Source organism: Pan troglodytes, chromosome 2, assembly GCF_028858775.2.
Source record: "Pan troglodytes isolate AG18354 chromosome 2, NHGRI_mPanTro3-v2.0_pri, whole genome shotgun sequence".
Classification (NCBI taxonomy): Eukaryota; Metazoa; Chordata; class Mammalia; order Primates; family Hominidae; genus Pan; species Pan troglodytes.
Genome location: NC_086015.1, coordinates 135,806,380 through 135,822,788, shown reverse-complemented (window position 1 = coordinate 135,822,788; position 16,409 = coordinate 135,806,380). Strand labels below are relative to the sequence as shown.

At 39.6% G+C, this 16,409-nt stretch overlaps 1 protein-coding gene across 1 annotated transcript in view; it reads left to right on the top strand.

Moving 5' to 3' along the window:
- Positions 1-13,579, top strand: part of ACAD11 (acyl-CoA dehydrogenase family member 11) — a 101,981-nt gene extending 88,402 nt beyond the window's left edge. Inside the window, exons 18-20 of the mRNA XM_003310035.6 lie at positions 10,498-10,614; positions 11,774-11,883; positions 12,632-13,579. Of these exons, the coding sequence (XP_003310083.4) occupies positions 10,498-10,614; positions 11,774-11,883; positions 12,632-12,746 (342 nt within the window). The 3' untranslated portion in view covers positions 12,747-13,579. The remainder of the gene's footprint in view (positions 1-10,497; positions 10,615-11,773; positions 11,884-12,631) is intronic.
- Positions 13,580-16,409: the final 2,830 nt, after the last annotated feature.

Below are 16,409 nucleotides of genomic sequence, written 5' to 3'. Positions count from 1 at the left end.
TCCAACATCTATAAGGAACTTAAACAAATTTACAAAAAAAAAACCGTTAAAAAGTAGGCCAAAGACATGAACAGACTCTTTTGAAAAGAAGACAGACATGTGGCCAACAGGCATGTGAAAAAAAAGCTAAAAATCACTGATCATTAGAGGAATAGAAATCAAAAAAAGCCACAGTGTGATACTATCTAACACTAGTCAGAATGGCTGTTATTAAAAAATAACAGATGCTGGGCTGGTGAGGTTGTGGAGAAAAAGGAAGGCTTATACACTGTTGGTGGGAGTTCAACCATTGTGGAAAACAGTGTGAGGATTCCTCAAAGAACTTAAAACAGAAATACCATTTGACCCAGCAATTCCATTACTGGATATATACGCAAAGGTATATAAGTCTTTCTACGTTAAAGACACATGCGTGTGTATGTTCAGTACAGCACTATTCATAATAGTGAAGACATGGAATCAACCTAAATGCTCATCAGTGATAGACTGGATAAAGAAAATGTGGTACAGAAACACCATGGAACATTATGTAGCCATAAAAAGAATAAGTTGATTTCTTTTGTGGGAACATGGATAGAGCTGGAGGTCATTATCCTTAGCCAACTAACGCAGGAACAGAAAACTAAATACCACATTTTGTCACTTATAAGTGGGAGCTAAATGATGAGAACACATGGACACATAAAGGGAAATAACAGACATGGTGGCCTACCAGAGGGTGGAAGGTGGGAGGAGGGAGAGGGTCGGGAAAAATAACTAATGGGTACTAGGATTAATACCTGAGTGACGAAATAATCTGTACAATAAACCCCTATGACACGAGTTTATCTATATAACAAACTTGCACATGTATCCCGAATTTAAAAGTTAAAAATAAATAAAAAGATATGATTACCATCAGAAAAAAAATAAAATAAAATGTAAATATAATCTAGAAAACACAGATATGGAAGGTTGATATGGCTCGAATCAAAGCACCGTAATTGTCTGCTGGTTTAACTCATCTTAATGAACATTTTTCTCCATTGTAAACACCAATTCTGTGTTTAGAATTGGAAACCAATTCTGTGTTTAGCTTAACAGTAACCCACAACACTTGGACCAACTCAATTCTGTGTTTAGAATTGGAAACCAAAAAACTCCTTAGAGCCTGCTGGACACGTTTTGTATGCCTCCTGGGTTTCATTGAAGAATTCTGAATGTTTGCTTGCCTGTGGGACTTATGGTGAGGTTTGATTTTCATATTTTTCCACTTACCTCCCTGCTTCTCTTACAAGTTCTGACAAATTGGGAAAACTCACAGAATGTTTTCTAAGCTAAACAAGAAGCAAGTACCAATTTTTAAATTCAACTTTTCACTTTGAGATAATTACAGTTTCACATACAGGTATAAGAAATAACATATAGATCTCTTGAATCCTTTGCCCAGTTTCCCCAATGGTAACATCTTGCAAAACTAGAATATAGTATCAGGACCAGGATGTTGTCATGAATATAGTCAGAATACAGAGCATTCCATTCACTACAAGGATCCTTCATGTTGCCCTTTTATAGCCACATTTACTTTGCTTCCACCCCAACCTTCTCATTAACTCCTGGCAACCACTAATCTGTTCTTCATTTTACAATTTTGTCATTCCAAGAATGGAGTCATACAATATGAAAACATTTGACACTGGCTGTTTTCACTCAACATAATTTCTTGGAGATTTATCTAGGTTGTGTTTATCAGTAGTTGGTTCATTTTTATTGTTCAGTAGTATTCCTTGGTCTGGATATACTACAGTTTGTTTAACTGTTTTTACCTGTTGAGGGACATCTGGGTTGTTTCCAGGTCTGGGTTATTGCAAATAAAATTGCTGTAAACATTTGTGTAGGCTTTTGTGTAAATATAATTTTTCGTTTCTCAGAGATAAATGCCCACGAGTGCAATTACTGTGTCATGTGGTAGTTGCATGTTTAGTTTTTTTTTTGGAAACTGCTGAACTTTTCTATTTTTGATTCTCACTAACTGTGTATGAGTGATTCAGTTTCTCCACATCCCCTCCAGCATATGGTGTTGTCACTACTTTTTAATTTTAGCCATTCTGATGGGTTTGTAGTGATATCTCATTGTGGCTTTAATCTCAGTTGCCCTGTTGGTGAATCATGTTGAGCATCTTTTCATGTGCTTATTTGCCATCTTATGTCCTCTTTGGTTCATGTCCTGTGTCCATGTCCTAGATCACTTTTTTTTTACTTTGAATTTTGAGAGTTCTTTATATATTCTAGATACTATCCTGTCAGATATGTAGTTTGTAAATATTTTCTCCTACTCTGTATCTTGTCTTTTCATCCTCTTAACAGGGTCGTTCACAGAACAAAAGTGTTTAATTTTTTTTTTTTTTTTTTTTTTTGAGACGGAGTCTCGCTCTGTCGCCCAGGCTGGAGTGCAGTGGCGCGATCTCGGCTCACTGCAAGCTCCGCCTCCCGGGTTCACGCCATTCTCCTGCCTCAGCCTCCCGAGTAGCTGGGACTACAGGCGCCCGCTACCACGCCCGGCTAATTTTTTGTATTTTTAGTAGAGACGGGGTTTCACCGTGTTAGCCAGGATGGTCTCGATCTCCTGACCTCGTGATCCACCCGCCTCGGCCTCCCAAAGTGCTGGGATTACAGGCGTGAGCCACCGCGCCCGGCCAAAAGTGTTTAATTTTAATGAACTCTAATTTGTCAATTTTTGCTTTTGTGGGTCATGCTTTTGGTGTCAAGTCTAATAACTCTGCCGAATCCTATATTCTGAAGATTTTCTCCTATAATGTGTCACTAAAAGTTTCACATTTTACATTTGTGTCTGCTTACATTTTGAGTTAACTTTTGTATGAAACTTAGGTCAAGCTTCTTTTTTTTTTTTTTTTTTTTTTTTTTTTTTTGCCTGTGGATGTCCAATTGCTTCAGCAACGTTTTTTGAAAAAGCTATCTTTCCTCCATTGAATTGTTTTTGTGCCTTTCTCAAAAATCAGTCAGACATTATTTGTGTGGGTTTATATATGGGTTGTCTCTTCTGTCTTAATTATCTATGCGTCAGTCTCTGCCAACACTGCACAGTCTTGATTACTGTGGTTACATAATTAGTCTTCAAATAAGCTAGGCTGATTCCTCTCAGTTTAGACTTCTCTTTCAAAAGTGTTTCAGCTATTCTGGTTCCTTTGCCTTTGCATATAATTTAAAAATAATCTTGTCTATATCTGCAAACATTAAGAAAAATTGATATCTTTACTATGTGGAGTTTTCTGTTCTGTGAACCTGGTATATCTCTCCATTTATTTAGCTTTTCCTTGGTTTCTTTCATCATCTACACGCATCATCTCATCTGTGTGTAGTTTTCAGCATACAAGTCCTATACATAAGTATTTCAGTTTTGAGCAATTATAATAAGTATTGTGTTTTTAATTTCAGGGTCTATTACTAGTATATGGAAGTATAGTTTTTTTGTTTTGTTTTTTTTGAGATGAAGTTTCACTGTTGTTGCCCAGGCTGGAGTGTAATGGCATGATCTCGGCTCACTGCGACCTCCGCCTCCTGGGTTCAAGCGATTCTCCAGCCTCAGCCTCCCAAGTAGCTAGGATTCAGGTGCCTGCCACCACACCTGGCTAATTTTTTTGTATTTTTAGTAGAGACAGGGTTTCACCATGTTGTATGTTTATCTCATACCCTGTGGCCTCGCTGAACTCACTTATTAGTTCTAGGAGTTTTTTGTAGATTGCTTGGGATTTTACATAGATAATCATGTCATCTGTAAATAAGGAACAGTTTTATTTATTCTTTTCTGATATACATGCTTTTTGTCTCCTTCCTTTGTCTTATTGCACTGGCTAGAACTTCCAATACTATGTTGAATAAGAGAGGTGAAAACTGACATTCTTATCTTGTTCTCTGTCTTAGGGGAATGTTAGGTATAATGTTAGCTATAGCATTTTTGTAGATGTCCTGTTGTGGATGCCACCATACCTGGCCCTATATCATTATATTTGATATACATTTCTTCTAAATAACATATAGTTTGGTCATATTTTTAATCCACTTTATCAATCTTTGTCTTTATAATAACTGATATGTTAGGGCTTAAATCGGATATTTTATTTTTGTTTTCTGTTTGTTCTCTCTGGTTATTGTTTTTCTGTTTTCCTTTTCCTGCATTCCTGTGGGTTAATTTAACATTTTTAGAACTCCATTTTGATTTATTTATAGTGTTTCTCGAGTGTCTCTTTGTATAGCTGTTTTGGTGGTGGTTCTAGGTATTATATATACATGTTTATCTATCTATCTAGTTACCTTTCTCTCTAGATCTTATTAAAGTCTATTGGTGTCATCATTTTACCAGTTTGAGTCAAGTATAGACATTTTACCTTCCTTTAAGTTCCTTTAACTTCTCCTATTTATAATATAATTGTCTTGGGCCTGGCGCAGTAGTTCACGCCTGTAATCCCACACTTTGGGAGGCCATGGCGGGTGGATCATTTGAGGTCAGGAGTTTGAGACCAGCCTGGCCAACATGGCGAAACCCTGTTTCTACTAAAAATACAAAAATTAGCTGGGTATGGTGGCGTGTGCCTGTAACCCCAGCTATTCGGGAGGCTGAGGCACAAGAATTGCTTGAACCCAGGAGGCGGAGGTTGCAGTGAGCTGAGATCACGCCACTGCACTCCAGCCTGGGAGATAGAGTGAGACTCTGTCTCTAAATAAATAAACAATATAATTGTCTTAATTATTTTCTCTAAATACATTTAGAACAACATCAGGGTTATAATTTTTGCCTCCACCATCAAATATACTTTAGAAAATTTTAGAGAAGAAAGCAAACGAATTTTATTAGCTGTATTTTTGCTTATTGTGTTCTTTCTTCTTTCCTGATTTTCCAAGGTTTCTTCTTTTATCTTTTTCTTTCCATTAGAGAACTTCCTTTAACATTTCCTTTAGGGTCTAAAAGTGACAAATTCTGTTTTGCTTCTTCTAAGAATGTCTTATTTCTTCTTTATTCCTGAAAGATATCCCCACTGGATATAAGTTTCTTTTCTTTCAGCACTAGAAAAATATTGTGCTGCTTCCTTCTGACATATATATCTCCCTTCTATAGGTAAGGTGTCATTTTTCTCTGGTGCTTTCAAGATTTTTTTATGTCTATTTTTTCAGAAACTTAATTATGATGTGTGTTGGTATGGATTTCTGGGATTTATCCTGCTTGGGATTCACCCAGCTTCTTGAATCTTCAGGTTTAGGTCTCTTGCCAAATTTGGGATGTTTTCAACCATTGTTTCTTCAAACTTTTTCAGCCTTACTCTTTCTCTTCTTCCTGGAATCTGGTGATGTGAATGGTAAATCTTTTGTTATAATTCCACATGTTCCTATGATGCTGTTCTTTTTTTTTTTTTTTTTTTTTGAGTTTGTTTTCTCTCTTTGGTTTAGGGTGGGCTGTTTCTATTGTCCTATCTTCCAGTTCACTGATTTTTTTCCTCTGTCCCCTCTGTTCTGCTGTGGAACCCATTTACTGAGCTTTTTATTTGAACTGTTATATTTTTTATTTATAAAATGCCCATTTGGTTTTTCTTTACATCTTCTATTTCTTTGCTGAGGTTTTCTATTTTTTCAATTGCTTCAGCTGTGTTTGTAACTGCTCACTGAAGCATTTTTATCATGGCCGCTTTAAAATTTTGTCAGAAATTCTAACATCTCTGTTATCTGGGTGTGTTAGTCCATTTTATAGTGCTATTAAGGAATACCTGAGACTGGGTGATTTATAAAGAAAAGAGGTTTTGTTTGGCCCATGGTTCTGCAGGCTGTACAAGCCTAATGCCAATGTCTATTTCTGGGGAGACCTCAGGAAGCTTACAATCATGGTGAAAGGTAAAGGGGGAGCCAGCACATCACGTGGCAACAGAGGGAACGAGAGATAAGGGGGGACATCCCAGACTCTTTTAAACAATCAGATCTCATGTGAACTCATTACTGAAGAGAAGGCATAAAACCATTTATGAGGGATATTCCCCCATGACCCTCCCACTAGGTTCCACCTTCATGTTTCAATATGCGATTTGGAGGAGACAAGCATCCAAACTATATCACGGTGTCTCTTTATTTTTTAAAAATTAATTTTGAATTGTTCCAGGTTTTTGGTATTATGGGTGATTTATAAAATTGAAACCTGAACAGTTTTATATTGTGAGACTCTGGACCTTTTTAAACCTTCTTGGCTTTCTTTGACACCATTCTGTCAGAGAAAGGAGTGGCATCACCTCATTACTGCTAGGCAGAGAGAGAAGTCCAGGTTCCCCTCCCAGCTTCCATCAGTACCTGAAGAGGATGATGCCCTCATACTGCCAGGTGGGATGAAAGTCCAGGCATCCCATTTGGACTGCACTAACAACCCATAAGATGGGTTGGGGGGACTCATTACTGGCCAGTGGGGAGGAAAGCCTCAGGTTTTTACTTGGCACTGTCTGATACCTTCCTGGCAGGGGAGCTGGGGCACCTCATTACAGTGCTTGCCAGGGTGGAAGCCTACGCTCCCCATCCTGCCTTTGCTGGTGTGAGGAGCGGTGGGGGCCAATGTTTTTTCTGCGGTGTTTGGCTGGAGTAAAGTGGTTATTCTCTAAAAGATTTTTGGCTTGCTAGGCTGCATCTTTCCTGATCCTTTGGTTAGAGAGATTATGCTTTTGTTGGGGTGCTTTATGTTTTTGTTTTGTTTTGGTCTGTGCTCACTGACATTTCCAGGTTACTAGATTCTTCAGCTGCCGGGAAGAACCTCAGCAGCTGAGATATATGAGGCAAAAAGAAAACCTAGGAAACACACCACTAGGTTATTCTTTTGGACCTGAAGTCCCTAAATAGTCTGCCTTTTCTCTACCTTTCAGAGTCTTCTTATGTTTGTTTTATAGATAATGCCCAGGGTTATTAGTTGTACTTAACAGAAGGAATAGAGAAAAATATATCGATTCCATCCTTGTTAGAAGCAGAGGATATCAGACATACTTATTTTCTTAGTCTGTGTAGGCTGTCTGTAAGCCACAATGCAGAGCTCTCTGGGAAAACATGGATTGGAGAATGGGGTCTGGAGCCAAGGCTGAAGTAGAGTCTCCTCCATTCCAGATCTAGGACTTGGGACCCACACGCTCTAGTATATGTACAAAGCACATAAAGTTAACAATTTAGATGAAGTAGACCAATTCCTCAAATCCCATGAACTATCAAAACTCACCAAAGATGAAGTAGATAACCTGAATAGTTCTACAACTATTGTTAGAAGTTGAATTCAAAGTTAAAAAGCTGCTGAAAAAAGAAATTTTCAGGCCCAGATGGTATTACTGGTAAATTCTACTAAACAGTTAGAGAAGAAGTAACACCAATTTTACATATCTATTCCAGAAATAGAGAAGGAGGAAACACTTGTCAACTCATTTTATGAGGCCAGAATCATCCTAATCCAAAACCAGACAAGAACAAACCATAGACCAATATAGATGCAAAAACCACTAGCAAAGTATTACCAAATAAAATCTAGCAGTATGTAAAAATAATCATACAGCATAATCAAGTAGGGTTTATCCCACAAATGCAAGCCTGATTCATGTCTATAACTTGATAATTAAAAATAAATTATTATAATCTGCCAAATTAACAGCAAAAACTGCATGAACATTTAAAAAATCACATGATAATATCAATTGATGCTTTGGCATTTGACAAAATTCAGCATCTGTTTATGATAGAAACTTTCAGCAAACTGGGAATACAAAGGAATTTACTCAGCTTTATAGAGAGTATTTTTAAGAATCTAACATCATACTTAATGATGAAAGACTAAATGCTTTTCCCCCAAAACTGGAAATGAGGCAAGAATGTTCACCCTCACTATTCCAATTTATGATCATAGAAGAATTCCTAGGCAGTGCAGTAAAACAAGAGAAAAAAAGTGCATGTAGTTGGGGGAAAAAAGAAGTAAAACTGGGCCTGCTTGTAGATGACAATGTGATTGTATAGAAAATCCTAAGGAACATATCAAACAAAACGAAACAACCCTCCCAGAACTAATAAGTGAGTTTAGCAAAGTCACAGGATACAAGGTCAGTACGTAACAATTTTATTTTTATATACAAGCAATGAACAATGGGGAACTGAAAGTTTTAAAATACCATTTACAACAGTTTTTTTAAGTACTACTCTACCAAAACATGTACAATATCCACATGCACTAAAAAGTAGGAAAAAGTGATATAATAAATCAAAGGAGACCTAAGTAAATATGTAGATTAGAAGACTAACAGATTAAAGATGTTAACCATCCTCAAATTGATCTGCAGACTTAAGGCAGTTCCAATCACAATCCCAAAAGGACAATTTTGTAGATAAAGACAGACTGATCCTAAAATTTATATGGAAATACAAAAACACTAAAGTAGCCAAAACAATTTGAAAAAGAAGAAAGCTCAGTGAATCACACTACCCAATCTTAAGACTTACTCTAAACTACAGTAATCAGTGAGCAAAAGGCATGTAGATCTTTGGAGCAGAAGAGAGAGTCCAGGAATAGATTCATAGAAATATAGGCCAATTAATTTTTTACATAGGTGCAAAGGCAGTTCAATGGAAAAGGTTACATCTTTACAGTAAATGGTGTTGCAGCAATTGGACATAGATAGGCAAAAGAGTGACCCTTGATCTAAACCACACACCTCACACAAAATTTTAACTCTAAATGGATCATAGATCTAAATGTAAAAGGTAAAGCTGTAAACTTTTAGAAGAAAACATAGTGGAAAAATCATTTTCTGGGATTAGGTAAAATGTTCCTAAACATGCACCAAAAGCAAGGCTCATAAAAGAAAGAATTGACAGATTTCTCATATGGCAAATGACTAGCGTCCTGAATATATGAAGGACTCTCTAAATCAAATAGTAAGAAAACAACCCACTTAAAAAATGGACAAAAGACTTTAACAGACATATCACCAAAGAGGTATAGAGATGGCAAATCAGTACATTGAAGGGGATCAACAGCAGTAGCCATTACAGAAATGCAAATTAAAACCATGTTATCTCTGCACACTGTTAAAATGACTAAAATAAAATATGATACTAAGTGCTGATGGTTTGAGGAGCAACTGGAACTCTCATACACTGCTAGTAGGAATGCAAAATGTACAACCACTCTAGAAAACTGTCAGCTTCTTAATAAACATTTACCACTGACCCAACAATTCTACTCCTGCTATCTGCTTTAAAAAATGAAAACATGTCCACACAAAAACCCATATACAAATGCACAGAAACTCTATGAATAATCTCGCGATGGCTCACGCCTGTAATCCCAGCACTTTGGGAGGCTGAGGCAGGCAGATCACAAGGTCAGGAGTTCAAGACCAGCCTGGCCAATATGGTGAAACCCTGTCTCTACTAAAAAATACAAAAATTAGCCAGGCATGGTGATGGGCGCCTGTAGTCCCAGCTACTCAGAGGTTGAGGCAGGAGAATCACTTGAACCCAGAAGGTGGAGGTTGCAGTGATCTGAGATGGCGCCACTGCACTCCAGCCTGGGCGACAGAGCCAGTCTGTCTCAAAAAATAAATAAATAAAATTTAAAAACTGGCAACAACTGAAATGTCCTTTAACGGGCAAATGGATAAACCAACTGATACATACTTACAATGGAAATACTACTCAGCAATAAAAAGGAATGAACAGTCAATACACAGAACAATTTGGATGAAACTCAAAGGCATTAAACTGAATGAAAGAAGTTAGTCTCAAAACAATACATGCTATATGATTCTATTTACATGACATTCTGGAAAAGGCAAAACTATAGTGATGGAGAACCTATCAATGGTTGCCAGAAGTTAGGAGTGAGAGGAGCCTGTGACTAAAAAGGGGCAGCACCAGGGAGTTCTGTAGGAGATGGAACTGTTCTGTGTTCTTGACTGTGGTTATTCCAATCTATACATGTATTATAATTCAACTGTCTACTAAAGAAAAGGTCATTTTTAATAAATAAATAACAATAACAACACAGCAAATTGCTGCTGAACTGTCCCCACACTGAAATTGTGCTGAGAATTTTCTAGTTTACCTGTAAGCAGCTTCACTACCATACATTTAGCCAAGTTTCCATGACAGCAGGCAATTAGCATTCAGGAGGGCCTTTGAGTGGTTTGGCGGTAAGGCAGTTGCTCAGTTCAGCCATCTTTACCTTAGACATTAAGATATCCAAAATAAATGATTTTTCTGGGAAAATAAAATGTCTTTCTAAAATATTTCAATTTTAACTGTAAGCATTCCACAAGTATGTGGTTAGGCTGGTGTATATCAAATGAATTAACTCTTCCATTTAAAAATACGTAGAGTAAAGCTTGTGAACAATCTCTGGCTTAGAGAGTGTTTTCACCAAACTATAAGACTGTGTTACACGTGGACATCAGATACCAGCTTAGCTCCTCCTTCCTTTTGCTGCCTTTTGCTCCCCTATAGGAGGTTGTGGCTCACTGGATTGCTGAAAGCCGCATTGCCATTGAGAAGATCCGCTTGTTGACTCTGAAAGCTGCTCACAGCATGGACACTCTGGGCAGTGCTGGCGCTAAGAAAGAGGTGAGGCTACCTTCTCCCCTCAGACCACCAACTGCTGAGCCTTCTCCAGTTCTCTCCACCTGTTGGACATTTCAGTTTTCATGGCATCTTGATGGCACTCAGAATATTGGAAGCCCCCATGTGATTTTGGGTTATAAATTATAAATGCCTGTCACTTGCTAGTCTCCTAGCAAGTGCTTCAGGGAATGATTTTCAGGAGGGAGAATATCTTCAGCATTCTTAAGATACAGCAACAAGGAATGGGGGAAATCATAGGCTTTACACAGCCCTGGAACTGCACCCACTCTGCCACTTTCTTCTAGCCTTGTGATCACGGGCAAAGTACTTAACCTTTCTGCCTAAGGCCTAGGGTTCTTGGGAAGAGTAACCAAGATGATGTACATAGAATGTGCAGAAGCCACGTACAGTGGCTCTCGCCTGTAATCCAAGCTACTTGGGAAGTGGAGGTGGGAGAATTGTTTGAGGCCAGGGATTCGAGACCAGCCTGGGCAACATAGTGAGACCCTGTCTCTTAAAAAAAAAATTAGCCAACATGGTAACTTGTACCTGTAGTCCCAGGGAGGCTGAGGCAGGGGGATTGCTTGAGCCCAGGATTCTGAGGCAGCAGTAGTGAGCTATGATCACACCTGGGAATAGCCACTCCACTCTATTCTGGGTGACAGAGTGAGAGCCTGTCTCAAATAACAAAACAAAAAATGCACAGCATGATACTGCTACATAGTAAATATTTCATGAAAGAGACCTCTCATCCTCTGCTTTCTTATGTTTCTGGCTTATGTGAAATAAAGACATAATCATTTAATTCTAAAAGCCCATAAAACTGCTAAAAGAAAACTGATTAATGGCGCAAAGACCCTTGGACTGTTTTTATGATCCCTAAGGTGATGAGTGTGATTTATCAGCTGCCTGAAATCCTTTTGGAAACAAGGCAAGTTAGAAATAAATGGATAAAATGTGATTTGGAAGAGGTGTCTCTTTCCAGAGGGTCTGTATTGACTGAAATATGGCATTGCAGCAGGATCTCTTTGTTGGCTTTTGTTAAAGATCCTGTTTTAGTGGTGACTTGGATGTGGGAAAGTTTCCTTGTTTCATTTCCCAGTTTTGCCACATTGTGTATAGTCTAAGAAAGAAGCATTCTTTTCATATTTTGCTTATATAGATTGCAATGATCAAAGTGGCTGCCCCACGGGCTGTCAGCAAAATCGTTGACTGGGCCATCCAGGTGTGCGGAGGTGCTGGTGTTTCCCAGGATTACCCTCTGGCTAACATGTGAGTAGCTTGTCATTTAAGAATCATCTACATTTGATAGGCATGGAGGTAAAAAATCTATAGATGCCTTGACATTAATTGCTTATGTTTATTTTCAGTGTAATTGAAGGCTAAATGAAGTGATATACATTAATATAGAGCTCAACACCAAGAAATAGTTGCTCTTATTATTACAATAATCATTTCATTCCATTATGTTAATTTTTACACTGAGGGGACCCACTGAGGATTCCTGGGCTGTAGATACAGCATGGGGTTTCGCTGAATTTGTAGCAGGACATGTCAGTGACTATCTAATATCTAGATCCTGATGACTGGGAGGCAGAAAGGAACATTCTCCATTCCCCATCTGTCCATCTCCACACATAATTACAGTGTCACCTTCTCTATCACAATGGAGATAGAGTCTCATCCTTCATCAATTTTTAACCTTAAGAAAGAACTAAATATATAGTATCATACCAGTCACTGCCTGTTCTAAGTTCTAGCAACATGTAGTAAACTGTAGCAAACCAAGAATAAGATGAACTCCACTGTACTTTGGCATTTAACGTTCCCAAGTTGGAAACTTTAAGATGGCATTGCAGAAGCCCTTTGGCTTATTTTCCCGGTATCCTTTTTCTTACCCTGACCTTGGTGGAATTTAAGAATTAATATAGTCTTGGTTGACAATCAGAGTGACTGATGTCAAAGTATCATGTTCCTCTTCCATAACTCCCTGTGTTCCCTGATTCTTTTGCTTTTTCAGGTATGCTATAACCCGAGTTTTGCGTTTAGCAGATGGACCTGACGAAGTTCATCTTTCAGCAATCGCAACAATGGAGCTGCGGGACCAAGCCAAAAGACTGACAGCCAAGATATAAGGAGGGTGGCACTGCCACATCCCACTGGCAGAAACTCTCCTTTATACAAACTTCATTGGCTCCAACATTTGAATCTCATATTTTTGTAGCAGTTTGAGCACAGGGTTAATTATTCATTTGTGGTAAAGATTATAGCATCTATTTTGATCAGTGGATTTTATTATTTCAAGGGTCACACAGGGTTAAGTTCAGTAAGAAATGCTGTAGCTGTTGTCATTCAATCTAGTGCCTCCTTGAGGCCAGGAGTTCAGGACCAGCCTGGGCAACATAGCGAGACCCCCATTGCTACAAAAAATTTAAAAATGAGCCAAGTGTGGTGGCACATGCTTGTAGTCCTAGCTACTTGGGAGGCTGAGGCAGGAGGATTGCTTGAGTCTAGGAGTTTGAGGTTACAGTGAGCTGTGATCATGACATGGCCTCCAGCCTGGGTGACCGAGTGAGACTCTGTTTCTAAAAATAAAAACAAAAAATAAATTTCTTCTTGGGGTGGGGTGGAGGTGGGGAGCAAGAATTTGACCTGGCTCTGATCCCTGATGTGTTGTGTGGGCCTCTTTAACATTTGCCACTGAGCCTTAACCTCACTGTACTTCACTGTACTTCACACGCATTGGTGTTAACATTTTAATCTTAGAAGACCTTGACCCACTGAGGGTTTGTTGTGAGAATTGCTGAAGCCACGTAGAAGCACCTTGAAATCTGTAAAACCACAAGAAAGTACTTTATAAAAGGTATCCTTATTTGAAGTGGATAAATCTTGTAACTCGAAAAGTTGTGATTTAGAAGACAGGATTGTTTTTTGAACATTAGGAATTAAAGGCTATATCTGGTCCTTACAATTTTGTAATTTGTTTCTCTGTCTGAGGAAAGCTGGCTGGATTGGTTGCTGATTTGTTTTAGTTAATCTATTGTCATGTATCTGGCCATCCCTAAGGCAAGTCACTCCATATGATCTATACTTACCTCTCTCCCTTCCCTGAATTTAGTCAGATAAAATTATGTTAAAAAGAACACCAAGGATTGTTTTGAAAAGGAAAAAAGTCTCCAAAGGATAAAGTGAGAAGATCAATTTCAGGATCAGGGCCCCAGTCCTGGTGAGAGAATGGACCAATGGTAAACTCCTCAGCATTGTGGCCATTTCTAGGGTTCTGTCTCCTTAGGCTGTCACTGGGAGTCACTAAGCAGCCGTTCATCTGGGACAGTCTTCTAGGTTTGCCATGTGCTTGAAACCACATGGTTTTAAAGAGAGAAACTGCCCTTTCTAATAATCAGATGGCAGGGAGGGAGCGGGGAGGAGAGAGCTCACCAGTCAGGGCTCTACCCATGAAAACCCCTCCAAGATTGCCAAGCGGTCAGCGACAGAGCCTCGAGGAGGGGCCTTGAGACTGCCGGATAGGGAAGACACCATGAGGCTCCCTAGACTGGTCATGGTCTTTCTCCAGCAAAACATTTAGGATGCACAGGGGATAGCTATGATTGTCCAGGGGATGAGCTAGTTAAGGGTCTCTGGTAATTGACCTTTTTAACTATAAGAACACACAACAGAAAGTTCAGCAGATTTTGGAGGACTGATTTCCTCATCAACCTGTGGTTATTGATAAAAGCTTCTTCAGGGTGGGTCCTCATCACCCCAGCTGTTTCCATACAACTGTGGTTCACTTAGGTGTCATGGGCATGCACACATTTTGTCCAAGGGAAATAAAGTAGGTGAAAAGCAGCTTAGATACTTTAATGGATACATTGGGCAGGGCTTGCCCAAAACTGCTTTTCTCCTTGATCTTGAGTGAAGCTACAATACAGTGTCGGGGAAGTTCAGAAAGCAGGCATTTTTTACTTAGGCTTTCTAAGGGCTTAAATTCATAAAATTCTTAAATAAAGGATATAAAGTGCAATGTATTTATGAAAATGTCTGCTATGAAAAATGTCTTATTTCAGTCAAGCCAGGCAGCCCCGCTTGGCTCCTCCCTTTCTCTGACACTAGATGATCCCTCCCCAAGAAGCAGAGGAAAGGGGAGGGGGAAGACCTCCTGTTGACAGGCTGCTGTTTGTCTGTCACATGTCTTACTCCACCATTTCTTTTGCCTGGATTACTCCAGTAGTCTCTTAGCTGGAATTCTAATCTATTCTCACAACAGCGAGGGTGACCTCAAATGCTGTGGTGGCTTCCATCTCACCTAGAATAAATTCAGAGTCCTTGCTTTGGCTGACGAGGTTCCATCTGATCTTGTCCTCTGACACCTCTCTGATCTCATCCCCTTGGCTCACTCGCTCCAGCATAGCCTTCTGGCTGCTGTTCCAACATGCGAGCACAGCCAGGCCTCTGGGCCGTGGTTCGGACTGTTTTCTCTGCCTGAAAGGATCTACACTGAGGTTTTCCAGATGTGTAGGTCAAAAGGCACATTATTAAAATGTCCTTTCTTGACCATTGCTTGAAACTAGCACCATGACTGGGCGTGGTGGCTCACGCCTGTAATCCCACACTTTGGGAGGCCGAGGCAGGTGGATGACCTGAGGTTAGGAATTCGAGATCAGCCTGGCCAACATGGTGAAACCCCGTCTCTACTAAAAATACAAAAATTAGCTGGGCATAGTGGTGGACGCCTGTAATCCTAGCTGCTCAGGAGGCTGAGGCAGGAGAATCGCTTGAACCCAGGAGGCAGAGGTTGCAGTGAGCCAAGATTGCACCACTGCACTTCAGCATGGGTGACAGAGCGAGACTCCATCTCAAAAGAAAAGAAAAAAATAAGCACCACATGCATTGTTATTCTCCACCTGCTTATCTGCCTTTGTTTTCCCACAGCACTTATCACCTGACATATTTCATGTTTATTTGTGGTCTGCTTTCTTAAGTGCAAGGCCCATTTTTCCCTCCTCTGTTCACTTCTCTCACTTTTGTGTGTGTGTACTGGTGTCTCCTTGGCCCCTAGAACCATGCCTTACATCCAGTAGCCACTCACAAAGCATATGAATGAATGAATGAGTGTGCGTGGATGCTTTCCTGATCCCTGGTTTGCAGCACAGCAAGCGGTGAGTGAGCAAAGCATTCATGTATAGGTCTGCCAACAGAACAGAGCCAAAGCCTGAGCCCCAGCCAGTCAACATAGAGGCTGGACAACAGACCCAGAAGGGGTTATGGGTAGCTGGAGAAAACCTAAGCCTGAGAAAGGACATCAGTGTCCTGGCAGTGGGGGTGCACAGCAGTTTGGGCAAGTCAGTTGATGGAACAGGTGTTTAATGAGTATTTAACAATCCAGGGAAATATGCATTTCATTTTTTTCTCCTGATGTCTAATCTAGTCTAATCAGCTGGAGGGCTGTGATCAGCTCTAGGTACAGAGGGAAGTCAGGATGCCTAAAAGAAACAAAACCACTTCTGGTGATTGTTGGAATTTTCCAATTTTCCAAAGAAGCAGGATTCTGGGAAATGTCCTCCCTTAATTCAAGACAGACAAAGAGCACTTAGGATTTATGATCCTGCCATGATATTTTTATTTCTTTTTCTTTTCAGCACCTCTTTCTCATTGTGGTGATTATGAGTTTATTGTGAAGAAAACCCACGCCCATTCTAGTGTGAGAGTGTGGTTAGCATAAGCTCTGTGAAACAAGGGTTTCTCTCTGCCTTACCTTCACCCCCAAATTATATGGCCAAGTAAAGTGTAACAATTTA